At 40.1% G+C, this 27,875-nt stretch overlaps 2 protein-coding genes across 2 annotated transcripts in view; one reads left to right on the top strand and one right to left on the bottom strand.

The window, feature by feature from the left end:
• Positions 1–11,626, bottom strand: part of DCAF13 (DDB1 and CUL4 associated factor 13) — a 30,728-nt gene extending 19,102 nt beyond the window's left edge. The window contains exons 1-3 of the mRNA XM_037048337.1: positions 11,467–11,626; positions 5,307–5,506; positions 4,645–4,752 (exon numbers count right to left, since the gene is read on the bottom strand). Of these exons, the coding sequence (XP_036904232.1) occupies positions 4,645–4,752; positions 5,307–5,506; positions 11,467–11,536 (378 nt within the window). The 5' untranslated portion in view covers positions 11,537–11,626. The remainder of the gene's footprint in view (positions 1–4,644; positions 4,753–5,306; positions 5,507–11,466) is intronic.
• Positions 11,627–11,689: 63 nt separating this feature from the next.
• Positions 11,690–25,890, top strand: SLC25A32 (solute carrier family 25 member 32). Its single transcript, XM_037048338.1, has 7 exons — positions 11,690–12,213; positions 16,593–16,743; positions 18,606–18,691; positions 20,273–20,433; positions 20,790–20,903; positions 21,255–21,400; positions 22,436–25,890. The coding sequence occupies exons 1-7, from the start codon at positions 12,060–12,062 to the stop codon at positions 22,569–22,571; spliced, it is 948 nt and encodes a 315-aa protein (XP_036904233.1). The 5' UTR covers positions 11,690–12,059; the 3' UTR covers positions 22,572–25,890.
• Positions 25,891–27,875: the final 1,985 nt, after the last annotated feature.

Genomic DNA, 27,875 nt, shown 5'->3' with positions numbered 1-27,875 from the left:
AATCCTGAGAAAGGTTTAACGTCTTGTAGAATGGAGGAACCAAACAAGAATCTGCCTGGCTAAAAATACCTCATCTCCAGGCTGAGTAAACTGAAGAAGGACCTGCGGGTACCACAAAATGGGATATTACAGATGCTATGAAATTTAGGTAGTAAGTGTTTATTTTTTGCAACATTGTATATTAAACACTTTTTGAAACATTAAGTGCTGAAATTATGCCACTGTAAGTAGTTTTCACATGCATTGCACCTCTAGCCAGGCACACATTACTTAAAAATATCTAAAGGGAGGATTTCTGGGCAAGATGGAAGCATAGGTGGAAACATTGTGCCTCCTTGCACAACCAAAATAAGGACAACAAAAATTTAGAAACAAAATAACAATCAGAACTGACAAAAAATTGCACTGTATGGAAGTCAGACAGCCCAGGAGCTGAAACAGACACATTCATCCAGACCAGCAGGCAGGGCGGAGTAGGGCAGCCGAGCAGAGAGGGGTCAAGGCACAAGATGCTTCTTGACAATGGGCGCACAAGACAGCAGAGGGCAGATCCTGGGCACAGGGTGGCAACAGGCAGACCCAGGGAAGCAGCAACTGTGAAACAAGACACTGCACTCAAGGCCGGCGGCTGGCTGACCAGGTGGCAGTCCCACATTCACGTACAGATACCTAGGGAGCGAAACAAGATTGCACAACCCAGAGATTCAGCGCTTGAAAATAAAGCCTCATACCACTGACTGAAAACACCTGAGGGGGTTGAGGGGCAGGAAGAGATTCCCAGCCTCACAGGAGAGTTCGTTAGAGAGACCCATAGGGTCCTAGAACACACACAAGCCCACCCACACGGGAATCAGCACCAGAAAGGCCCAGTTTGCTTGGGGGAAGCGGCAGAAGGGACTGTGGTCCTACGGAGAGCCGAGCAAGCACCACTGTTCCCTCTTGGACCCCGCCCCCACATACAGCATCACAACCGAGTGACTGGGTTGCCCTGCCCTGGTGAACACCTCTTACAGGCTTGACAAGACAAAAAAAAAATGGCCAAAACAAAACAACAGATCAAAGCTCCAAAAATAATACAACTAAGTGACCAAGAGATAGCCAACCTATCAGATGTACAGTTCAAAGTACTAGTGATCAGGATGCTCAAAGAATTGGTTGAATTTGGTCACAAATTAGATGAAAAAAATGAAGGCTACGCTAAGTGAAATGCAGGAAAATGCACGGGGAACCAATAGTGATGGGAAGGAAACTAGGACTCAAATCAATGGAGTGGACCAGAAAGAAGAAAGAAACAAACAAACAGAAAAGAATGAAAAAATAAGAATTCAAAACAATGAGGAGAGGCTTAGAAACTCCAGGACATCTTTAAACATTCCAACATCCGGATTATAAGAGTACCAGAAGGGGAGGAGGAACAGTAACAAGTGGAAAACTTATTTGAACAAATAATAAAGAAGAACTTCCCCAGTCTGGCAAAGTAAACAGACTTCTAGGAAGTCCAGGAAGTTCAGAGAGTCCCAAAGAAGGTGGACCCAAGGAGGAACACACCAAGGCACATCAGAATTACATTAGCCAAGATTAAAATGAAGGCAAGAATTCTAGAAGCAGCAAGAGATAAGGGGACAGTCACCTACAAAGGAGTTCCCAGCAGACTGTCAGCTGATTTCTCAAAAGAGACCTTGCTGGCAAGAAGAGGCTGGAAAGAAGTATTCCAAGTCATGAAAGACAAGGACCTACATCCAAGATTGCTCTATCCAGCAAAGCTTTCATTTAGAATGGAAGGACAGATAAAGTGCTTCTCAGATAAGGTCCAGTTCAAGGAGTTCATCATCACCAAGCCCTTACTTTATGAAATGTTAAAGGAACTTATCTAAGAAAAAGAAGATAAAAAACATGTATAGTAAAATGACATCAAACTCACAATTATTAACAACCACACCTAAAACAAAAACAAAAACAAAAACAAAAACAAACTAAGGAAACAACTAGAACAGGAACAGAACCACAGAAATGGAGATCACAGGGAGGGATAGTAACAGGGGAGTGGGAGGAGGAGAGAGGGGGAAAGGTACAGAGAATAAGTAGCATAGACAGTAGGTAGAAAATAGATGGGGGAGGGCAAGAACAGTATGGGAAACGTAAAAGCTAAAGAACTTGTGACACATGGACATGTACTAAAGGTGGGGAATGTAGGTGGGAGAGGGTATGAAGAGTGGAGGGGAATGAAGGGGGGAAGGGACAACTGCAATAGCATAATCAATAAAATATATTGAAAACATATCTAAAGGGAGAAATGAATAATGAATGCAAAATGTTTTCAGTGTATTCATTTTTAAGCATTAAAAAAGTAGTAAATCGCCCTGGCTGGTATAGCTCAGTGGATTGAGCACAGGCCTGTGAACCACACGATCACCGTTCGATTCCCAGTCAGGGCACATGCCTGGGTTGCAGGCCAGTTCCCAGCAGGGGACTCACAAGAGGCAACCATACATTGATATTTCTCTCCTTCCCTTCCCCTCTAAAGATAAATAAATAAAAATATTTTAAAAAATAAATAAAAATAAAAAATAAAATAGTAGTAAATCCTCTGGCTGGAGTATTAAACTATTCAACATATCCCGAAGAAGAACCACCTGGGAGAACCACAGCTGCAACCTGCTCTAACTTCCCACCCAACTCCTACAATGTACACATGTGTGCCAGGCTATGAAACTTGTCTGCACCCCTCTGAAGAAAAGCTATTAAACACTCTGCAATGTAGCTTATTTTAGTTTTTGACAGCAAATAAGCTTTTCCTCACTGTTAACATTAACATCTATTCCTAATGTTCCCATATGAAACAAGTCTGTTTTTGTCTTTCATATGACAATCTTTTGAATATTTAAAGGTAGCTCTCAGGTTTCCCACAAGTCATCTCTTTCCTTCATTATACCCTTGCTATCTGTTTTGCACCCAGCATGCTACTCAACTTGTTCTTTGAAAAACCACCTCCGAATAAAAAACAAGGAAGATTTACAAGTTGGTTAGTGGGTATTGAGACAAAAGGTTGCACAGATAGGTCAAAACATTCGAAAAGATATACATTGAACTTCTAACAGTGTTATAACTGGAAGAACAGAATTACAGGATTTAACTTTCAATTTTTTGCAGGTCTACATTCCTAAAATATTCTTCTCAGTCCTCATTCTCATCATCCTTCATAGTAGTTCACATAACCTACTATCCCTTCCTTCTAGGACATTAACCTCATCCACAGGTTCCAGTTCTCTGGCTATTCCCAGAGTTTCTCCATTCTTAGGAGGTGGGCATCCTCAAAGTCTATTTCCCTGACATCTCTGATTTCTCTACTTTCCACCTCGTTTCTCTCCAATGATGCCAGACCATGGCTTCAATAGTTATTTCTGTACTGATGCTTCCAAGGTTAACTCGGACTTCCCTCCCACACCCCAGGTCTGCATCTGCAAAGGTCCAAGAGACACCTTCACTCGAATAGCACATGGTAGCCCAGCTCACTACACTGTATCCTTCCCATTCTCACTCTCCTCTACCATTTCTGACTCTTCTGGCTTCCCCGTTTCTGTAACAGAAAGCACCATCTTCTCAGGCATCCCACAGTTATCAAGCCTGTCAAACTTCCAAAATGTGTCTAAACCTACAGATTTCCACTGTTTCCACTACCCAGTGTTGACTCATCACTGCTTAACAGGATTATTAAAACAGCCTCCAAATGTTCACTCACTGCTGTCAAATTAATCATGTCAAAGCACAGCTTAGATTTTTGCCATTCCTCTGTTAAAAACTTTCAATGAACTCAGACATTTATACACCAATGTCGACAGCAGCATTATTCACAAAAGCCAAAAGGTGAAACATCCAAACGTGCATTGATGGATGAACGGATAAACAAAAGGTGGTGCATACATACAATGGAATATTATTCAGTCTTAAAAAGGAAAAAAAAATTCTGACACATTCTAAAACACGGATGACCCGAAGAACATCATGCTAAGTGAGGTAAGTCAGAACAGAAGGGCAAGTATTACGATTCCTCTAGTATGACCTCCCCGGAAAGTCAAATACACAGACACAAAGTGAAACAGCATTTATTAAGGCCTGAGAGTTACAGTTTGGGAAAATGTGACAATTCTGGAAATGGCTAGTGGTGATGGCTGCACAGTAATATGACTTAATGTCACTAAAATGTACATTTAAAAATGGTCAGAATGGTAAACTTTATGTTAGGTATATTTTACCTCCCCCTCACACAATGATTTATTTCTTCAAAGATTTATGATCCTGACACAGTACAATTTACTCATTCCTAGCACTGAAAATCCTCCAGAAGAAATAAAATACCATTCTAGCCTCGCCTTGCAATTAATTCCATTTCTTAGTACTCTATAGGATATTAGTTTCACTATTACATTAAGTAATTGCTTATTCAAAAATTACATACAAAAAAAGCATGGGGAAGCCTAGATTACATTAAAAACACTAGTTCTTTTCAAGGTTTTAGTAAGTTATTTTGCATTGTGAAAATCCACAAGAGCCCTGGAAGAAATAAACAAACTGAGAAAATATTCAATTGGATCAGTCTTATATACATGTTGAAAAGAATTAATAACTTAATTGCATTATACTTACAGTAAAAAAGGAACTCCCACAAAAACGGGTACATATTCCTCGTACAAAACCTTCATGTGCCTGTATTGTACGGACACAGTTTCGTTTGGTCAGGTTCCAGATTCTAACCTATGATAGAGTATACCAGGAACGGTCAGTAAACTGTAAATATAAAATGTTCAGACACAGGAATACTGCATTCCAAGAAAAATAAATTCAACACTGAAAAAGCTATGACTCATTCTACCAGACAGCTAAAGGCAAAACCTTCTGGATTAAAATAATGCGATCATTAAGGATAAGTATACCAACAAGTAGAACATTCAATCTGTTAAATACTCTATTGATTCTAGTTTAAAGTGTTTCAAAGTTTTCTTTCTTTGCCAGAGTGGGAAATAAGTGTTGAATCATTACTAACATCCTGTTACTAATAAAACACGGAAAATCTTTATTATAAACATGTTTTATTATTTACTATCTAATTAGACCTAAAGCTACTACATTTTTAATTTCTTGGGTTTAGAAAAGAAACAACAGAAGTTACTAACTGAGCCTTGAGAATGAAAAGAAAACAACATATAAAAATGAAATCAAACCAATTAAAACTCACAGTAACTCAAAACTAAAGAACATCTGTAATATAACCATTTTTAGTTTAAAACATCATTCAGAGTGACACTTGCCTCCCCATCACATGCCCCAGAAAGGACAGTAGCCAGGCTCTTTGGATGCTTTGCCAAGCAGTTGACTCCATCTCGGTGACCATCCAGGGAAGCAAGGAATGGCTTTGCAAATACCCGTTCCAGTTTGGTAGCATTTAAAGCTCTTACGTATTCTCGTGGAACCTCAAAAGGATGTAAGGTTGGATCATAGTTTCTTGGAACTGAAATAAAAATTACTCCTCTTAATAAAAACAATTCACATTTAATATTTCCTGTGGTCTTTCTTAGCTAATCATTCAACTTGTTATTCAGTAAGCCACTATTCTATGCCTAGCATTGAAGAATACAAAAGTAGACCTTCTGTCCAGAAACCTTCCCAAAATTGCCAAAAACTCATGGAATGCTTGTATTTTGCAAAAGACTTAGACCCTATATATACACAGCTTTTGCTTTGTAAGAAAAGATTTTATCTATTTATTTTTAGAGAGAGAGGAAGAAAGGGAGGAGGAGGAGAGAAACATCAATGTGTGAGAGAAACATCAGTAAGTTGCCTCTCACCCACCCCCACCAGGAACCTGGCCTGCAAGCCAGGCATGTGCCCTGAGTGGGAACTGAACCTGCAACTCTCTGGTTTACAGGAGGACACCCAACCCACTGAACCACACCAGTCAGGGCAGCTTTTCCTTTTATGTGTCCTACTATTCCTTTCAACGGCTTTAAGTGTTCACAGGCAGGGCTTCCATTACATTCTTCACTTGTACTCCTACGCCTAGCACAGTGCCTGGCACAAAAGTGCATGACAAATGTTTGCCCAACTGAATTCTAAACAACTTGCGGGGCAAGGAATTTTATTAATCTCCAGTGCTAATCACTGCGTAACAGACAAACACTGTTGTGATTATGATTATAGCTACGATTTATTGAGCACTTTCCATGTTTGCTCACTTACTTAAAAAAGAGTTTACCATGTGCCAGGCACTCTTGCAAATACCTTACATATTTTTAAATAACTTAAAACTTATTTTTAAGTATATTTTATTGATTATTCTATTATAGTTGTCCCATTTTTTTCTCCCCTTTATCCTCCTCCACCCTGCACTACTCCACACCAGCATTTGCCCCTCTTAGTTCATGTCCAGGGTCATACATGTAAGTTCTTTGGTTCCCCATTTCCCCAACTATTCTAAACCTCCCCCTATTTTGTACCTACCAATTATGCTTATTCTCTGTACCTTTCCCCCTACTCTTCCCCTTTCCACTTGATAACCCCCCATGTGATCTCCATTTCTATGATTTTGTTCCTGTTCTAGCTGCTTGCTTAGTTTGTTTTTGAGGTTCGGCTGTTGATAGTTGTGAGTTTGTTGTCTTTTTACTATTCATAGTTATGATCTTTTTTAGATAAATCCCTTAACATTTCATAGAATAAGGGCTTGGTGTTGATAAACTCCTTTAACTTGACCTTATCTGGGAAGCACTTTATCTGCCCTTCCACTCTAAATGACAGCTTTGCTGGACAGAGTAATTTTGGATGTGGAACCTTACCTTTCATGACTCTGAATACATCTTTCCAGTCTTTTCAAGCCTGTAAGGTTTCTTTTGAGAAAGCAGCTGACAGTCTTATGGGAACTTTTCTCTTGCTGCTTTTAAGATTCTCTTCTTATCTTCAATCTTGGGTAATGTAATTATGATGTGTCTTTGTGTGTTCCTCCTTGGGTCTAATTTCTCTGGGACTCTCTAAACTTCCTGGACTTGAAAGTTTTTTTCTGGTGTTTTGATCTCTTTCATTTGGGCCATATTTCTTTGTCTCAGCATACCTGTTGTGTTATAAGGCGTGAAGCCTTAGGTATTCGCCAGGGCAGGGCACCCCACTTTGCTGTGTTGTGGTGCTGTATGTGGGGGGAGGAGTCAGAGAGGAAACAATGATGCTTGCTCACTCTCACCCTGCTTTCAGTCTTCCTCCACTACCTACAAGCAAATTGAGCCCTTCTGGTGCTAATTCATGGGTGGGTGGGTTTGGGTATGTTCTAGGACCTAGTGCGTCTCTCCAATGAACTCTTTTGTGATGCTGGGAGTTTCTCCCACTGCTGCAACCCCCACAGCTTTTTATAGCCAGAGGTTCTGAGGCTTTAGTTGCCCACGCTAGAACCCTGAGTTCCATGGTCTCTCTCACTCCCCAGTTGTTCCTCCCAGCTTATCCATACACGAATGTGGGACCTCCCAGTCTGCCAGCCATTGTCTCATCCACCCAGTCCCACCCAGGCCACTGCCCTGTTGCACACCCACTCTACCCTGGCTGCCTATCTACGGCCCTCCTACCCGTCTGGATGAATGTTCCTTCTTTAACTCCTTGGTTCTCAGACTTCTATACAGTTTATCTGGCAGTTCTAGTAATTTTTTGTTTTTAAATATGTCGTTGTCCCACTTTTGGTTGTGCAAAGCAGCAAAGCTTATCTACCTATGCTACCATCTTGGCTGGTAGTCCAGATTTGATTTATTTGTTTTTAGAGAGATGGGAAGGTGGAGCAAAAGACAGGGAGAGAAGCATCAATCAGTTGCCTTTCACAGGCCCCCAACCAGGGATCTGTTCCGCAAACCCAGACATGTACCCTGACCAGGAATCCAACCGCTGACCTTTTGGTTCACAGGCCAGCACTCAATCCACTGAGTCACAACAACTAGGGGGCCAATACCTTGTATTAACTCATTTAATCTCCACCGCACCTTATGGGTTAGGTTCTACTATTACTTCCTACCCTATACATGGGGAAACTGAGGCACAGAGCAGTAACTTGCCTATGAAGTGATGGAGTCAGGATTCAAATCAAGACAATCTGGCTCCAGAATAAATGTTTTTAACTGTTACGCTAGCTGCCTAACATGTTATCACAGTTAATACCCTGAATATCTAAAAGTAAACCTATCTTCTCACCCCATGATTCCACCTTGCTGTCTCTTCTTTCTGACTCCCTGTCAAAGAATCTGTGGATGAAAAAGAGGTTCTAGAGAAGCAACCTCACAGGATGATCCAATCACAAATTCCTAAATGGACAGGTGATAGAAGGTAATTATACCCCCTGCATATAGCGTCTTTAGTAAAAGGTTCATCTTTGCCTTAAGCAAACTCTTTCTATTGTTTCTGTGCTTCTAGGTTAACACACCTTTGAAATAAGCTTAACCACCCTCAAGAGAGCACAAAATCTTTTTCAAATACATAAAAGAAACTGCAAAAATGTCATTCTCCTGAGCATTTGAAATCTTACTCCCCAGCAACTATCAGTTTGGCTCAAATAAATTCTTACAAAAACTTTACAAGTTTGTGACATGCTGATATTGACAGTGCTATATTCAACATTCACTCAAGCTTACACATCAATCATCCTTATTCCCCAGTGCCAAAACTTAAAAGTCCTACTTATACTCTCTCAGAAATACTTCTTATTCATTTTCCCCTTTCTCTTCGTACCTCCAGTAACTTAGTTTTGGCCCATATTACTTTATACTTGAACTACTGTATTATCATTCCTACTTTATTTGATAGCAGTTTATACTATCACCAGATTAATCACTCTAAAAACACAGCTTTTTGCATGTCACTCCCATGCTCAAAAACTTTCGAAGGCTCCCTACTAAACTCCTGGTAGTCTTCAAACTCTTTTCATTGTATGCCCCATTAGGAATGGAGTGTTTGAGCAGATCTCTGCTGCTCAACTATATATACACACACACAGAATTTATTAAGAGCATGTGATTAAAGATGCTGTTTTTTAAAAATCTCAATCTAATACTACTCAAAGATTTTAATTACAATGTTTGGTTTTAACTGCCAGTACAGTTGCAAAAGATACAGGCAGAAGTTGCTAATCCACAATACTGTGTTATTGAGAACACAGACACACTGGAAAAAACTCCTACCTAGGATTCATAGCCACAGAAAGTTCAGCAAATTTTACAACGCTTAATTCATCATTATGTTCCACAAGTCTTCTAAGAACTCTGCCATATATTACCAAGGAACCTCTGCAGAAAAACTGATTTTTATGTCTGCCCCCCATCACTTTACAAATTACTATGAAGATTTTATTATTTAAAATAATAAAAACCCCAATTAATGTAAACTATAGAGCATGTTGCACTATTCTGAAAGTATAAGCAAGCTTGCTCCTACTTCTGAAAGTAGAAGAAACCACACCATGTCAAGCCTCTAGTCTTTCCTTGGGATATTTCAAGTAGCACACGCATAATGTGACTATTTAACATACTGCTGAAATGACGGTATCGATTCAAGTATTACCTAAAGATTAATTTATTTTTTAACATAAGAAATGTAAATTGAAGTATTCTTTGTGTTTTCTACTCCACAATGAATAGCCCAATATATCAGCTTTAGAGACCTCTGACCAATGGAATGAATTTCAAGCTCCTTTCTGGTCTTCTGCAATATGGTCCCAACCTATTTCTCCAGCTTCATGTAATTTCTGAAACCCCAATTTTTGGCTCCAGCCAATCTGGTTTATTCACTGTCACCTAAAACTGACTGCCTTGACCTTTCCCACTCTTGAACACTGGTAGAAGTAATTTCTTCCCACCAAGAATGTACTCCAACTTTCATCCTAACCTAAATAAACCCTACATATGCTTTAAAAATATTCAACTTAAATTTCATGTCTTCTAAAAAGGGTTTCAAATCACTACAATCATTCCAACCTCTAAATCCATACATTCTGTCAACAAGTACACATGGAGCATCTGCTATGTTACAAGCACTGAGGATACCATAGCTGACAAAAGCCTGGCATATATTCACGTAAGTTTTTCCCATACATCTGCATATTACCCAATGTATCAGAATAGCCAACTGAATTTTAAAAATACAGATTCTCTGATGTCCTCCCCCCAGGTCAATGAATCAAAGTACTCAAATAAGCATTTGAATACTGCACAAAATTTGCAAGGAAATAACAGCTAAACACAAGTAAAAGAATAAAGGAAGACAGCAAATGTCTTCCTTATTTTATGCTTTCCAGAGCTCCAATACTTCTATTTTCCCATTTTGCTATTAACACTTCCATCAAGTATAAAGAAATAGAAAAGTTGTTATAAAAAGTAAGACCCTTAACATTAAGGTCAGATAAGTCATCACCTTCTAACACTGAGATTCTATGACTAGTCGGTAATTCACTCATTCTTGCATTAACAGAATGCCTCAAATACACTCATATTGGCAAGGGTAAATATAAGCTACTTGTGAGAAAAGTAATGACTAGCAAACCTAGAGAGGAAGATGGGACCAAGTTCAAGATGTCAAAACGATGTCAAATCCAAGTGACATAACCTAATGTATGATAGAAACATTACCGTCTTGTTACTTAATCTGTAAACATCTTGTGAGTAGATATTTACTTCGTAGCAATTCTTGCATACATGTTGACAACCGCCACTACTCAATTAAATTGACGAAATACTGTTCCAGCTTCAACTTCTAACACTCATCCCTTACTCAAACTCTGATAACACGGCCCCTGAGTTCATTTTTGCCTAAAGGCCTTTGAACTTGTTATTCTCTTCATTTAGAATAGTGTGTTCACACATATGGTCCGTCCCTTGTCATTCAGGTATCATGAGCAATTACATGATTAATTCATAAGTAGTCAGCATGTTAATGAGGGAACAGGCCAATACGGATAAGTAAAACTCATTTACTTCATTTTAACAATTTCCAATTCCAAGAGTTGTTGATAAAACCGATGGCTTAAGTTTTCACCTGTCTCTTCCTACATTCAGATGATGTACGTAATTTTAAGAAGTGGCCAGACGTTAGGGCAACGGAAAGGTTTAAAGAAGCCAGTTTAATTGTTAAATTCTTCAACCCACGAGTTTGGCTCATTCAAGTTGAACTTTTCAACAGGAACCTGAGAACAATTTGAGAGAGAGGCAGGGGAGCCTCAAGCATTCTCCACACAGCTAACTTCCCCACAAACCACTAGAGTAAGCTCTTTTTAAAAGGACTTCAGGTGAAATTATCGGCTACTCAGTCCCGCCTGGCCTGATCTGTAAAAACTTTGCCTCGGAGATACGGAGCAGTGAAAGAACGAGAAAACAGCGCCAATCTCCCCGCCCACTTGTCTCGGTGGAAGCCCAGGCCAGACCCAAGGCTGGAGGGCTCTCTATTAACTTGTCTCACCTCTCTGTAAATCCAACTTGGTTTCGCGGATATAGTGGTCCGGGTTCCGACTTAGCATCTTCACCTTCATCTTGGGGCCCAGCTCAGCCCGACTCCACTAGTGCTATCCTCCGAGTTCCGGTTACTGCACCCTCCGCCAGCACACGCTACTTCCGCTTCTTCCAGACTACTTCCTGTCACGTGACTTACCCGAACTAGAAACGGGCCGCCTTGGCTAGACGCTGCGGCGCTCCGTAGTTTTACGGAGGAGGGTTGACCCGACGGTTTGGTGCGCTCGTGTCCTAGCCCTTCAACCCCAGCCTGCCCCACCTGTGAGCGAGGCAGGGCGGGGACTTGGCGGAAGTGGGCGACCCACCTCCCTCGCGTTCTCTACTGGCGTCACTTGCAGCTGACCCCTGTCATGCCCTGTTTGCTGCAGGGTCTGCCAGCTTCGCGCAGTGGGTCTGCGCTCCGAGTCCGCGCGCGGGTCCCGGAAGTGCGCCAGCGTCCCGTAATTCTGCTTCAGGGTGGCGATTGACCCCACGGTGGTGGCCACTGCCTCTCTTCCCACCTCCTCGGCCTTAAGCGCCGAGGTATCGGCAGACCCCGAGTCAATGACAGGCCAGGGCCAGTCGCCGCCCGGGTCGCCGGCGTGGAGCACGGTATTCCGCCACGTCCGATACGAGAACCTCGTGGCGGGTGTGAGCGGCGGCGTCCTGTCTAACTTCGCGCTGCACCCGCTGGACCTAGTGAAGATACGCTTTGCAGGTAAGAGCCCGCTCTGACCCTGGGCTCTTTCTGCTTGCTGTCACCGAGAACTGGGTGGTAAAGATGCTCAAGGAGGCTTTGGTTTTTTCTTTGCTTCCTCCATAAGAGCGTTGAAGATTACTGTCTGTCCGGCCTCACCTGGAACTGGATTGGAGGAAAGGGGGCCTGGTAAAGGGATCTGGCCGTGGTCACTGGGGTTCCCCAAGAGTAAGAGATGGGGAACATCGATAGAAAGTCCTCGCTGGTGTAGAATGTGGGAGTGGGACTCAAAGCCTGATTTGTAAATAAAAAAGGGGTTGTCACATTTTAGGGTTATTCCTCAGCATTCGTGGTTGAAATCTGAGGATAGTCACGTGCTGGTCAGCGCCGCTCAGGAAAATGCAAGTGCTTAGTGTAAGGCGTGATCGGCAGCAAATATGAGATAGAATTCTCTTGAAGGTTTGTTTTTTAGCGTTTATAGTGTGATAAAGGTCCTGTGAAGGAATCCGTGGCTGGAATCCAAATAGTATATTGCTTTTTATTTAGGTTTATTGATTGAAGTGCCTTGAGTTAAGTAAATTAAGTATGTTGAAATTAACAAAGTAAGGTAATGCTAAATTCTGGAAAAGATAGTTTCAAAGAAGGTCTTTGATAACTTTATTTGCGAACTTTCTGTTACTTCAGTTCTCTTATCAGTAATACATTAAGTTCTGTCTTGAGAATTAGATCTGCAGAAATGGTTTATCTTCATTCTATCCTATTCACTGAATACATTTATATTCACTGAATACATATATATCCCCTATAACGGGATACAGAACCACCTAGACAAAGTTCTTGGAGAACTTACTGTCTAATTGTAGGTGTGAGACTTAGTTGTATGAAAGATCATTCTAGACAAGATACAAGTGGGGACACAAAAAATGGAATTTATTTATAAAAAATTGTGTATTCTTAACATGTTTAAACTTCAGTCACCTTTAAAGTACTCCATTTGATGCAATACACCTATCGAGATGGTTTTTTTCCACTGCTCAAAATATTTTTTGAACTTGTGATTATGATGCCTTTTAGTGCTTCTGCCACTTTTTGTTTCACCTCTTCCACACCAACAAAACATTTCCCTTTGAGGACTTTTTTTATCCAGGGAAACAAAACACATCGCCAGGGGTGAGATAGGGTGAATAAGGAGTGTGGGGCACAAGAGGTCATGAAGTTTTGGGTCAAAAACTGTTTGTGGGCAGATGTGCTTGTAAATAACCCACCATGAAATGAGCCACTGAATTGTAAGAGTCTTCTAAAAAAATTCACTGAAACTAAACCACAGCCCCTCACAACAACATAAACTGGTACACTGATCCAGATGGGTTCCTAGAACACTCACGTACTGGGGGAAGCCTGTACTACAAGGGGGCCGCCCTCCAAAAGATAATTCTGGATTTTTTTTGTCCCTTCCCCTGTAAAGCCAAGGGCAAAATGGAATAAATCTAAATTCAAAAATATGAGCAGAGAGAGACTATCTAGAAGATTATAGGTTGCTGATAGCCCTACGTGTCTATATCTGTAAAGGTTCCATCAGGTCTTTGTTTTGGCAGTTGCAGGAGGTAAGCAGCCATGCTATGAAGGAAAAATCAATGAAAATTATGGAGTAGTATCCATCGGAGAAAACCCACAAAGGCATATTATTTCCATGGAGTTTATGATGCATGCACAAATAATTTATGATGTAACATTCATTGAGCATTTGCTAGGAGCAAGGCAATGACCTATGCATTATCTTACTGACTACTCTGTACAACCCTGTGGCTTTATTTTCCACACTATACAGATGAAGATAATAGAAGTTGCCTAATTTGCCCAAGTCACAAGTTTATAACAATAGAGCTGGGATTTGAACCCAGATAGTATAATGTAGAAGAACCCTTTGGCACTTAAGCACTCTACTGCATCTAGGAATCCATGGTGTACAGTGGCTTAAACATGAAGAAAAGAATTTGGGATTTGGCTATAGGCACTGTCCTATATGACTTAGTGTCTCTCTTCTGCAGTTTTTGCCTATAAACAGAAGGGATGTCAGCTGAGCTTGAGGAATAGTGCGGTTGTCCTAGTGAGTTTCAGAGTGTGAGATAAGCATAAATGCCTGTGGGAAGGGAATTCTTGGTACCTGAGAAGATTGGTAATCTTGATGAAATGGAGTTTTAAGAGACCAGTAGGGCCAAGGTAACAGATAAAGCAATAAAAATTGGGTGGAAGGACAGAATTAAAGATTTAGGAATTGAAGCAGGGCTTTGTAATGACAAAACCCACAGTGTGGCTGTGAAATGGTAATAGAAAAGAAGAAAGTTTGGCAAAATCGATAACTGAAATCAAAATAGTTGCTTGGCCATAAGCATTAATGCTATAGTTTTTATGCTTTAGTAAAATTAATTTCTACAATTAAATTGTATCTAGTGATTGGGGGTGTTAGTCTTCAATGTAGCTTTAAATGAAATTTGGATTACTTCAGTGAGCCAAATGCAAATTGGAACTCAAAGGTGTCCAGAGTAGAAGAAAAATTAGAAATCATTTCATCTGAGAAATTACTGGAGGAACTAGTTTAGCTTGGTGGGAGGGTGGAGGTACAGGGGATGGAACCAACGGTATTTAGAGAACCAACATGTAAGAAAGGGAGCCGCCCTATTTTATGTTGAACTAAATGGCAGACAGAAGTTGGGTGGAAATTACAGGGAAGCAGATTTTGGCCTGGTGAAGTAGTGGTGCCCAGAAATGAAACCATGATGACTAGAAGTAGTTCAGTGGCTGGATGACAGAGGTTAGAAGATATTCTTGTATTGAGTGGAAAGGTTGGATAAGGTGACCGTGGAGACCTCTTCTAACTTGAAAATACACAGTCCCATGGTGTCTGCAGGGGACGAGTTCCAGGATCCCCAGATGTTCAAATCCCTAATGTAAAATGATGTTTTTGCGTAAAACTTACACACAGCCTCCCATATACTTTAAATCATCTCTAGATTAGTGATAATATCCAATATCAATACAAGGGAAATGCTATATAAATAGTTGTTGTGCTGTATTATTTAAGGAATAATGGCAAGGGAAAAAAAGGTCTGTACACCTTCAGTACAGATGCAGCCATCATAGGCCTAATTACTTAGTAAAATCAGCAACATAACTTTTTTTTCTTAAATGTTTTTTATTTTTGTTGTTGAATCTGTGGGCGCAGAGGGTGGAGTGTAGTTGTAAATCATCAGGAATGATGAGAAAGTCTCAACAAAGAGGAATGTAAATGAGTTGTAAAAATAATGATTTTCTAAAATAACCTGAAAATCTAATCATCCACAGATTAGCCAAGGAACCAAAATGCAGAGTCCAGTAACAAGAATAGTGTACAGTTGAGTTTTGGGTATACTATTGCAAGAGCCAGTAGCATAAAAAAACTGAACACTTGTTGAATGATTGCTATGTGTCAGGGAGAATTTTAAGGGCTTTATATGTAATCTTTTGTAAGTTTTAGAATTCAGTTCTATTATTTTTCTAATTTTATGGCTGAGAAAACTGAGTCACAGAATAATCAATAACTTAGAGTCACACGGTAAGTGTTGGAATTGGAATTCAAACCTAGTAAGTCCAATTCTATAGCACATGCAGTTAGTTTGAAACCATAGTGGGTAGTTTGGTATAGCTAAATGGTAAAATGCTAAAGGTTGGAAAGGAAAATGATTCCAGAAATTTGAGAAGCTGCCAGAATGACACAACTTTTATGCCATGTGAAAATGGAAGCCAGGTCTGGGCTTTAGGAATGAGATCAGGACTAGAGATGCAGAGACTAACACAGGGACAGCAGTTCAAGCTACTTAGTAATTAAGAGACTGCCTGTTGAGTGGAAAGGTTGCTGATAAAAATCAGCATTTGAAAGATGGGCAAAGGAAATGTAGTGGCCAAAGTGGAAACAAAGATGAAGAAATAAGAGGAAAACCAGGAGAGCTGGGTATGAAACTAGCCTGAAGAAGAGTGTTTTAGGAGGTAAACAATGACAGGAACGACTGAAGTATTAGTAAGTTTATTTTTTGAGTAATATTGTTGGTCATTTGAATCGTTAATCTTGGATATCTATAACAAAAACAAAACTTGTGTTGAAACTTACTTAAGAGGCTTTTGGATATTTAAGAGCTGCTAATCCAACATTTCCTTCAGTATTACTTGAGTGCTCAGTATGCCTTCAATAAAAACTTCAATAAATTCACAAGTGTGTTTATTTTAAAACAATCCTGGAAAATAATTTCTTCTACCTAAATGTTTTTCTCCTGAATTTACTTCCTTCACACGATTGTGTATCTATGTTTATATGTGATTCAGAGCTTGAATTTTGCTCTCACCTGACTCTCTATCTTTTACTGCAGTGAGTGATGGATTGGAACTGAGACCGAAATACAAAGGAATTCTGCACTGCTTGACTACCATTTGGAAACTTGACGGACTACGGGGACTCTACCAAGGAGTGACCCCAAATGTGTGGGGGGCCGGCTTATCCTGGGGACTCTACTTTTTCTTGTGAGTAGATCTAGGAGATCTTCCGGTGTTGAATAAAAGCAATTTTTGTTTTTGGTGATTTTTAACATATGAGTGAATAATACAAGGTGAGTCATTTACTCAGTTTCTCTGGATTGAAAGCGTCAGAAAGAGCAAAACGGCTTGTTTCCTTTTGTGGGGTATTACCAGCGGCATTTGGTCCGGAAGAAAGTTCTTAACAGGAAGAAGGCAAAGGGATGGGCTGGAGAAGCACCCCTATGGAAGCCACTTCTGTGAGATGAACTCAGGAAAATGGCTTATTTACCAAAATACATTTGATTCGTAACGACGTTGGCAAAGCAGACGAGAACAGATCTTGGGTTCCTATGACATCATGTACCCCCGGAAAATCCCTCCTGGAAATAAAACAGAAGCCAGTTTGTAGCTGAAAGAGTTTGAGACATGGTCCTTCTTACCTCTTATTTGACCTGCTTCATCATCTTCTTAGTTCATTCATTTCCTTTATCCTTAACTTGTAAGATACCATCACCATTAGAAATAACTGCTATTTCATGCTTACTGCAGAAGCGACAGAAAGCGTGCATGGCAGGCGCCGTCAACCTGCTGAGGGGAGAAGGCGCACTACACTGCAGTGGACCGGCATGTGCTGCTTTAAGTGAAAGGAGCATAAAATTCAGCTTTAGTATCCTGTAGGGTTTTTTTTTTCAGTTCTAAGTTACACTTAGAAGGATAAAACCATATGTATAAAATTCATGTTATTAATGAATTTCAGAGTTGTGTAGGTTTTCCAAAGACAGTTTCTAAGAACAAGCCATACAAGGTTCATGTGTTGAAAATTTTTTGTAATAAAACAGTATATTTGTTTCATGTTAGAAGGCTGTTGGCAATGCATGGGAAATTTTATTTACCTGAAATCTTCTTTGAAGAGAAAGTGGGGATTGGAGGTAGAGAAAATAGGCTGATTTGACTCCCCACTCAGGAGTACATTAGTGGTTTTCTCTTTTCTGCCAAACAAAGCCTAAATGCCAGTCTGCCACTCAAGTGTGGCTCCCTTTTGCCTGCCTTCCCATTCATCCTTATTATAACTGCTGCTTATGCTCATCTGTTTCCCCGTCACGATTGTACCTGCCTCTCCATACTCAGCCAGTGCCACTTCCTACACAGAGCCTTCCGTGATCAGTCATAGTTCTCAGTACTTTATGATACTGTCTGTTATCTTTTGTTATGATTATTTGTTGGCTGCTTATGGTCCTTAATCTGTTAAGAAGGATCTACAGAGATTTTATCTTTTTTAAAAAGATTTCACTCATTTATCTTTAGAGGGGAAGGGGGAAAGAAACATCAATGTATGGTTGCCTCTCATGTGTCCCCCGCCGGGAACTAGCCTGCAATCCAGGCATGTGCCCCAACTGAGAATCGAACCAGGATCCCTTTGTTGGCAGGCCCACGCTCAATCCACTGAGCCACACCAGCCAGGGCGAGATTTTATCTTTTTATCTACTATACTTGCCAACCATATACTGGAAGGCAGATGTTCAGCACATACTTGTTAGGTGCCTCCTCCCCTGCTGTGTGTCCTCCACTGCACCTCCCCCACTCCTGGTTTTCCCTGTTGTTTTTCTTAATTGTTGAGTGTGGGGTTAAAATATTGTGCATATGTATTGCTAGCCATATGTATTTAGGGGGAGGAAAGGTATAATCTTAACAGTGAACCCTGCCAGCGCATCCATTCTTGAAAAAGGTTTTATTTCATGGCTGCATTATGCATTGACTTTTACTTTTGAGGCATTATTGTTAAGTTACACACCACTTTAAAACAGACTTTACTGCTTAATAACACCGACTCAAATATTTATTAAATTGCTCATGTTTTACTCTCTTAGTTACAATGCCATCAAGTCATATAAGACAGAAGGAAGAGCTGAACAGTTAGAGGCAACAGAGTACCTCGTCTCAGCTGCCCAAGCCGGTAAGACAGTGTGTGAAATTTAAAATGTCAAATTTTGACTTTTGTTTTCTATTTTATTTGCCTTTTTTCCTTTGAGCACCAGAGCTTACATATGCTTATCTAACTATACTAATCAGTGATCACATGAACTTTCTTTTTTTTTTAAGATTTTATTTATTTATCTTAGAGGGGAAGGGAAGGAGAGAGAGAGAGAGAAATATCAATGTATGGTTGCTTCTCATGTGTCCCCTGCCGGGAACCAGGAACTGGCCTGCAACCCGGGCATGTGCCCTGACCAGGAATCGAACCGCGATCGTGTGGTTCGCAGGCCCGCGCTCAATCCACTGAGCTACACCAGCCAGGGCTCACATGAACTTTCTTTAAAGAGTAGATATTCTTACTGATTTCTCTGGATGTATTTCAAGAATTTTACTTTCCACAGGGTAATAAAATTCGGAAAAGTTATAAATCTCTAATAGTTTAAAATGATTCAGTATAGTGGTTTTTCAATTAAAGTATAATCTCAGTTTTGAAATTATATGAGTACAATTTAGTAGCCTTGTTTAATTGCCTCATGTGTATACTATTCAGAAGGGGAAAACAAAGTGAGACCCTGAGTCTTTAAAATTCCTACTTTGAGCCCTGACCAGTGTGACTCAGTTGGACGGGCACTGCTGCACAGAGCGGGAGGTCGCCAGTTCTGCTGCAGGCCAGGGCACGTGCCTGGGCTGCAGGTTCGGACCCTGGTCAGGGCGTGTGCAGTGATGTTTCTCCCCTGAAAATAAAAATAAAAAATAAACAAAATAAAATTTTTACTTTGATATTTTGTGTGCTTTACTTTTTTAATGTTGATTTTTAAGGCAAAAACTGTCTCATTTTTGAATGCCTAGCTGCTAATAGAGATCTGAATCACACAAGAACAATAAATATTTGTTGAGTAAAAGACTACTTAGAAAAGTCAGCAAATGAGAAACTTACCCAGATACAGGTTTTTAGTTTTTGGTTTTGGTTTTTTGGTTTGTTTGTTGTTGTTTTTTTACAAAATTCTCACTCCTGTAAAGAATATAAAATAATGCTTATTACATTGCATAGTTCTTTAGATTAGAACATAGCAGCTACTTTGAATGGATTTGAGCAGGATTGTGGTAAAGTTGAGGTGAATATACATGTACACACCCCCGCATTATTGAGGGGCTGGATTCATGGTCCTTTCCCCCTAACCTCCCACCCCTCTGGGTTATCGTGTGTCCCGCTCCTAAGTGTCTGTATTTGCTTATCAGAGTCTGCTTCCTGTTTGTCATCTGTTCTCTTATACCAGCTCACATTGTTCAGCAGCTAGGACATCTTTATCCTTACTCCTCAAAGGGAACATGTCTCACACTTCCATCTCCTTTTCAATTTACCTTGCACTAACTGCAGAAGGAACTTTTTGTAACCACCCAAAATTTTTAGCCCTAAGTCTGTCAGAGACCACATGTCCCTATTGCAGGTACAGACCCCGGGCAAGCCCATTCTTTATATAAATGGACTCCTCTTAATTCGGGTTGTCATAAGTGAAAAAGCACCAGCATGCTGACTAATCATATTTAAATCTGCTTTCAGGAGCCATGACGCTGTGCATCACAAACCCATTCTGGGTGGCAAAAACCCGCCTTATGTTGCAGTATGATGGTGTTGTTAATGCCCCACAGCGGCAATATAAAGGGATGTTTGATACCCTTTGGAAAATATATAAGTGTGAAGGTGTGCGTGGATTGTATAAGGTAATGAATTATTAGCAATACATTTTTAATCATCACTGACTTGTCATTTTCCTTGGCTCTACTGTCCAAGTTCTGAGTGACTTATGTCATATCAGTCATAAAAAGAAGCTAAACTTAGGCAAGAAACAAACTAGTGAAAACTGGAGTCTGGTCTGCAGTGTTGGAACTGTACTTTAACCTGTGTATCCCTGTGTGTTGTCATGACATGGGGAGGGTAGGAACTGTCTAAAACTCTGTGCATTTACCATTTGTCGAGTCACACACTGAGGTCACCCATTCTGTTCTCCCCTCCCTGGAAGCTGTGGTCGTTTGGGAATTTACTTACTTAGTTTAGCTTTTTGTTTGTTTGAATTTAGGGATTTGTTCCTGGGCTGTTTGGAACATCACATGGTGCCCTTCAGTTTATGGCATATGAATTGTTGAAGTTGAAATACAACCAGCATATCAACAGATCACCAGAAGCCCAGTTGGTAAGATGATTCTCGGAAAAAATATACAATATTATTTACTTTTATGGGGATGTAGTAGATGGAAATGTTGCCGTGTTTACTTTGGGAGTATTGTTGTGATGATGAGTGATGAATATGGACTCTGCCAGTAATTTCATTTATACTTAAATGTCTTATAGGCTAATGATACACAGATGTTAAAAAAAAGAACTCCTTAATTGCTCATACCCTGTGTTAAGAGGAGAAATAGTATTTTTCACTTCCAGATGCATTTAAATGTTTGTTTTCCTATGTACTATATATATATACACTTACATATTTTTGGAGAAACCCTGTGTAAAGCAAAGCACATGTTTTGCATTGTCATTTTAGAGCACAGTAGAATACATATCTGTTGCAGCACTATCCAAAATATTTGCTGTAGCAGCAACATACCCCTACCAAGTTGTGAGAGCTCGTCTTCAGGATCAGCATATGTCTTACGAGGGTGTATTGGATGTAATCGCGAGGACATGGAGGTGAGAGCATGTGGCGTGTCACAGTGGCTTTTAGGAGGTACCTTCAAGTCTTCAACTGTCTAGGTGACATTGGTTGTGTAGCAAAGGCCAGTGTGCTGGGACGAAAGCATGGCTGGTAGCCCCTGCTTTCCTCTTTCCCATTTCCCACACAGAGGAACATGGACTTTCCCTCCCTAAGGCTCGATTTATAAAATTAGAATGACTAGGTTGTTTTAAAAATCAAATGAGATATGTGAAAGTGCTTTGACAAATTAATAAAACAAAATTTAGATGTTAAAAAATATTTGAATGGCCTTGAATATAGGAAATCATAAAAGACCTGGTTTAATCCAATTAAGAAGGCGCCACACCTGCTGGGGCACCATAACTTTCACAAGTATAGCAGGTCCTGGAACAGCATCATTTCATTATAATGTTAATGAGATGTCATAGGACCTCAACTCTTCGTTTGTATCAGTTATCCTGTGGTAGAATTGGTTTTGGTGTGTTTCATTTCACTTAAGTCAAAGAACCTATTGACTACGTTAAATGAAAATTTACTGCAGTGGTCTTCACATTTGGGAAAAATGTGTGTTCATTAGCATCCCCATATTTATCTCTAATTCTAAAAGGCCAGAGCAGAATATTTAGAATGTTTAAATTTAGTTCAGTTTAGTAGATATTTATCAATATCCCATGTGACAAGTTCCAAGGCCGTCTTTCTGATCTAGGCATTAAAGAAATAATATTTTATTTTGGCAAGTGCTATGTTTAGTGTTTTCTTGTATTTGTATAATATATGAGGCTTTTAATGCACACGTTAGATCAGTAATAGTCTTGCATGTTTATAACTTTAAAGGCATTTGAAAGATGGTTGTCATTAAAGCACTTTTCAGTTCAGTTTTGAGGTGTCCCTACCCAGGACATTGAAAACATGGAGGTTTGTTTTCACAGTGAGGTTTGACTGCTGGCCCCATGCCCTATGTCAGTTCAACTTTTGTGTCTTCAGCCTAGCTATATAGGAAATTAAACATCTATCTATTTTTCTCTCTAAAGAAAAGAAGGCATCGGTGGATTTTACAAAGGAATCGCTCCCAATTTGATTAGAGTGACACCAGCCTGCTGTATTACCTTCGTGGTGTATGAAAATGTGTCACACTTTTTACTTAGCCTTAGGGAAGAGAAAAAGTAAGCTAAAGAAGATAAGTTCAGCACAGCTGCCCAAGACACCGCATGCTCCTTTGTGTTTGAAACGTAAAACTCAGAAGAATGCTACCTGGCAACATGGCTCATAATCAAAATCAGTCTGTGATCATTAGAAGTCAGAAAACTGCCAAGTCTTCACAATTGTCTCTCTGTTTTTTGCCTTCCCCATGTGAACGGGACTTGGCTCCCTTCGCCTGAACTGGCTGCCATCACCACAACAGTAAAATTGACACCAAGTGGAGAGTTTCACACATTTCTCCATTTCATTGTTCAAGTAGAAGCTAATTTGCGGCATTTGCTAAATGGATTAGATAAAGTGCTTCTTTCTCTGAACTCATTTGTTTGGATTAGCTTTAACCTCTGTGCAATAGCAAGAAAATGACTTCTTATAAGAATGCCATCACTGTTTCATGGGTAAATGGAACTTGTAAGGATTTGCTGGAAAAGACGTTGCCCAGGTCCTGACCATTTTAGAATTGGGAAATTTTGGTGAGACAAATTTAGTTTCAATTCAGTTGGAACACACTAGAGAAATTGAGAAGTTATGCACTCCTCTGAACTTAAGAAATATCTGACATCTGTTGCAATTCCATCACTGATTTTATTTCCAGAAGTTCTTCATAATTTAAAATGTAATACTGGATCCCGTTATATTTTGGCATAGGTGCGTAGTGCCTTTTAAATTTATAAAATCTGAACTAGAATCCAGCTGTGTCAGCCCTTATTTAGCACATTTGTCTATAAATCACATACTGGAATTGCAGATAGATCCCCTTATGCAGATACTGGGATGACTGAGTGTTTATTGACAAACAGCATAGAGCTGAGAAACGTTAGTTTCGTACTTCAGCTTTCAAATACGTGGGTCCAGATCCCAAATAAGTGACTGATTGACATTGGCTGTTCAAATTCAGGTTCCAATACACATTTTATTAATGGTCATTATTAGTTTTACTTTTATGAGTCATCGTAAATATCAAGTTCTGCCCCAAAGGGATGCCAGAATAATGCTAATATTTTTATTTATTATAAAAATCTATCACTGCTATTGCACTACCATCTATTTGTTGTAAATAAAACATTGTGGTTTTTCAAGGCCATATTTAAATGGTTCTTTGAAAATAGGTATTTTTTTATATTTTGAAAATGGCATTGTTTTAAAAATAAAGGTGAAATGATAAGTACCTAATTATATTTACTATAGTTTCTTGTAACATGTGTAGGAATACTTTATGAATTACATATGGTGTATTTTTTCATACTTCTGGATTATACTATAATTCATATGAAATCCTGATTCTCAGTCACTGTATGGAAAGGCACTAATGTAGTTATCTCGAATTTTAGAATTAGTGTCATTATTTGAATGCCTATATACCCCAAATTAATAAAACATAATTTCTATCCTCTAAGAGCATACAAGCTTACAGAATAAGCAAGTAGACATTAAATAGCTATAGTTCATGAAGATTTCTACCAAGCTCTGTGAGAGTTCTGAGAAGAGAACTCATATCACTTCCCCAACACGTAGTTGCTGAGTTCCCGTCCTGTGCCGGGTGTGTTACCAAGCATCGAGGGGATGGCAGTGAAGAAGCCAGACAACATTCCTGCCCTCAAAGAACTTTCATTTTAGTGTGAGTGACAGAAAACATACAAATATAAGCATAATATAATTCCAGGCATCAAATACTATGAAAAAGCAGGCTTGTGAATAGTATTGCTGTGCTAGGTAAGTAGTTGGGGTCAGGAAAGGTGTTTCTGAGGAGGTAATATTTGGAACACTTTGACATAGTGAGGAAGTGAGCCACAGTGAGATACAGGAAACGCTGAAAGAATAGGAAGTTCAAAGGCCCTGAGGTAGGAATTAACTTGGCTAGAGGGGATGCCTGGCCAGAGGAGACTAGACGAGTGGCCATTACTGTACGGTGAGAAGAACGCAGGCTAGCAAGCCAGACTGGCTTCAGATTTCAGCTTTCCCATTTTCTGCTTGACCTTAAGCGAATCACTACCTGTTTTTCTCAAGTTTTCTCATCTGTGAAATGGTGTGTGGGATCAGTTGCTTGGTAGCAACTCCTGAGACGGGGATCCTTGGGCATGAAACATTTATTGAGGATGTGCTCTTGGGAGAAATCGGTAATGGAGTAAAGAAAACAGGGTCCAGTAGGGGAAGGAGGTTTCCAGGGTCAGCCTCAGCCTGACTCTACAGTGTACTCTGCATAGGGATGGGACCACATAGGTTGTGCTGCCCACGGGTGTGGGGCGGAGCCATTACTCCCTGCTGTGGGAGGAGCTGTCAGCTGAGAGTACGCCTCTTAATAAGAGGAAGGTCTGAGCCATTAGCAGCCAGCACCTGCTGCTGCTGCTGGGTTGTGGGTGCACCCGCGCCATAAGAGGAATCTGGGTGGCTCATCAACAGAATTTGCTACAAATCAGTATATTAAAAGTATGTAGGCATAGGATTACTGGTGGGAGTCAGTGCATAAATTCAAGTAAAGTGCTTAGCATAGTACTCTGAGCTGGTAAACATTAGCAGGGGTCAGGTCTTACAGGGGTTTAGATTGCATAAGAGGTCATCCTGTGGTTGTGTGGAGAAAGGAGACGGGCAAGAAGCAGCATACTAGTTAGGAAGCTAGTGGCAGTGTGGACCCGGTTGATGCTGGAAGCAGGTTATTGCCTGAGGGGAACTAGAACAGAGTTCCTTTCCCGGGTAGGAAACACTGAAGCTTTGAAGTATCCTTGGAACAATGCGGAAAAGGCTCAGGTGACATGTCATGAGCAGTGAGTTGGCAATGATAAGGAAGTGGAAGACAAAGCTGAAAGATTGGGACTGGATAGAATATGAGACCTCTGGGAGCTTTACTAAACCCTTTTGGGGTTTTTGATGGATAAAGAAGTGAGAGGAATTAATGGAACAGAGAGAGGTGGCTACATGTTCCAGGTGACAGAGGAAGACCAATCACAAAGGGGCAGCACACTTACAAAGAAGGGGTTATCAGCCATGTTTTTGGGAGTCAAGGAAGGAGGGGAAGTGGGGCAGGATGGCAAAGGGAAAAGGAGAACATGATTGTAGGGAGAGTGTTTGAAGATACAAGATACAGGCAAAGCAAAAACACTTGCAGGAGTTTAACGTGGTGGGACACGCATGACCCCACGATCCAAGACCATGACGGGTGCCATGCCTTGTGAAGAGAGGCTGTTAATGTTTCAGTGTGCGCCTTCCTGGTCTGGCAGTTTTAGAAAGTCATGTTGTTTTTTTAAAACACACTAAAAAAGATACCAGCTAAGAGGTATGTTAGAATTCATGAGGCATCAGAAAAAAATTTTGGACACTTTATATAGACACAAATATAAAATCATCCAGATAAAGTATGTATTACCACTTATATAACAAAGTCTTTTTAGTGATTATAAAGTTATTATAGAAATATAATACTGGGACATGATTTATTTAACCTTCATGTCTGTTTTCTTAAAATGTGCCAGGTAACAGAGAACGTATGTGAGATAAGCAGGGTTAAAGTCTTAAATTTCTTTCTAACTGAGTAAATAGAAAATAGACTCTGGAATTATTGTACCTGTAATGAGTACCTGTTATTACCTGCCCAGCATCGATTTCTCCTCCTTCTTGTAGCCTGAATTTCTTTGCAGAATCTACCCTCTCTCCTCCTTCTCACGTTTGTGATTTAGATGGAATGGGCCTCCCCTGCCCCGGAGGAAGGCCCTGATCGGCAGAGCCAGCCTGCACGTGCCATCCCTGATCTTGCATAATGACTGGTTTGGAATGGACGCAAACCATTCCAGCCAGCCTGACTCTCAAAGACATTGTTTTCTGAGTATCCTGACAGAGATTCTTTCTTTGCTGTTTCTTGAATGAGGATTCATGTAACTCTCAGGGGTCCTCAAATCCTATTTAGGATCATAAATCGGGGGAACGTGTCCAAAATGGAGGTGATACCAAGGACATGAGTTAAAAGGAAAAAGTTAAAAGTAAAATGTTGAAAGAAATTAGGTCCTACTTCAAGCTGGGGGAAGATCAAAAAGTACTTTTTTTTTCAGATAAGCTCAAGATTAACTGTCTAGAAAAGGACTTATGGAAAATAAAGAAAAAGGAACAACTCAATTTTAAATCACATGATAGGAGATTCTGGATCAATTCTCATCCCTAGCACGTGGATGGACCTCTGTAGTTTCAACTGGGAGAACCATGAAATTTCCTTTATTTTGTAAGCCCATCTCAACCGGGTTTTTCTCTTACTTATTGCAACTGAAAGCTTCCTACATGACGCAGAATCTAAGACCCTAACGTCTGTCACTTTCCCACCAACTGTCATGATGCTGGTGTACTCTCATTTCTATGGAAATTGATGTTACCTTTATTAAAAGTGAGCACTTTGGGGCCCTGTGTATGTTGTGTATGTTCTTGAAAATGTTTTTAGTTTTATAGAAAACCATTTCATTATTTAATATTTATAAAAATTAAATATTCAGCCCTGACTGATGTAGCTCAGTGGATTGAGCGTGAGCCTGTGAACCAAAGGATTGCGGTTCAGTTCCCAGTCAGGGCACATGCCTGGGTTGCAGGCCAGTTCCCAGCAGGGGACACACGAGAGGCAACCATACATTGATATTTCTCTCCCTCTCTCCTTCCCTTCCCCTCTAAAGACAAATAAATATAATCTTTAAAAAATTAAATATTCAACTCACCATGAAAAGCATAAAAAAGATTGACCAGTATACTTAGAAAAATAGCTAAAATCTGCTTATGGTAAAAGACCCAACTGTGTAAAAGTTGGATGGTTTGGCAGTGCTCCCTAGATATTTTCTGAAAACAAATATTACAGGATTGTATGTTTATATTAGACTTCAATATACCAGTATGTTAATTATGACATTGGGCTTGTTCTACTAAAAGCTAGAAAGTGATTAAACCAGTTCACACTCAACATGTCAAAAGAAAAAGCAACAAGCCACTTTTCAGTGATTCGCATTACCCTCTTCCCCACCCAGGGACTAAACTAATTCAGAAGTAGACAAGAGATAAGTGGAGCATGAAATAATGATCTTTATTAGTGATAAGGCCGAAATCAGAGAATGAGGCTTACATCTGTATAAAAGTGGTTTTTCTTATAGCAAGCACCAGAATCACAGACATACCCATCCAGCCACAGACAACAATGGATCAACTATTTAACAGCCTGCCTCTTGTAAAACTTAGAGCAACAAGGAAGGAGGCAGAATGCATGTTCTCTCATTCCCTAGGAGAGAAGAGAAAGTACTAGTCATGGTCACT

Source organism: Sturnira hondurensis, unplaced genomic scaffold (assembly GCF_014824575.4).
Source record: "Sturnira hondurensis isolate 20B ecotype Veracruz unplaced genomic scaffold, ASM1482457v3 Scaffold0006413, whole genome shotgun sequence".
Lineage (NCBI taxonomy): Eukaryota > Metazoa > Chordata > Mammalia > Chiroptera > Phyllostomidae > Sturnira > Sturnira hondurensis.
This window is presented reverse-complemented; position numbering and strand designations above follow the sequence as displayed.

Coding starts and splice junctions, on each gene's coding strand:
- SLC25A32 (XM_037048338.1), top strand. CDS start 12,060: ATGACAGGCCAGGGCCAGTCGCCGCCCGGGTCGCCGGCGTGGAGCACG. Junction 16,744..18,605: donor TGGGGACTCTACTTTTTCTT/GTGAGTAGATCT, acceptor TTACTCTCTTAG/TTACAATGCCATCAAGTCAT. Junction 18,692..20,272: donor CGTCTCAGCTGCCCAAGCCG/GTAAGACAGTGT, acceptor ATCTGCTTTCAG/GAGCCATGACGCTGTGCATC.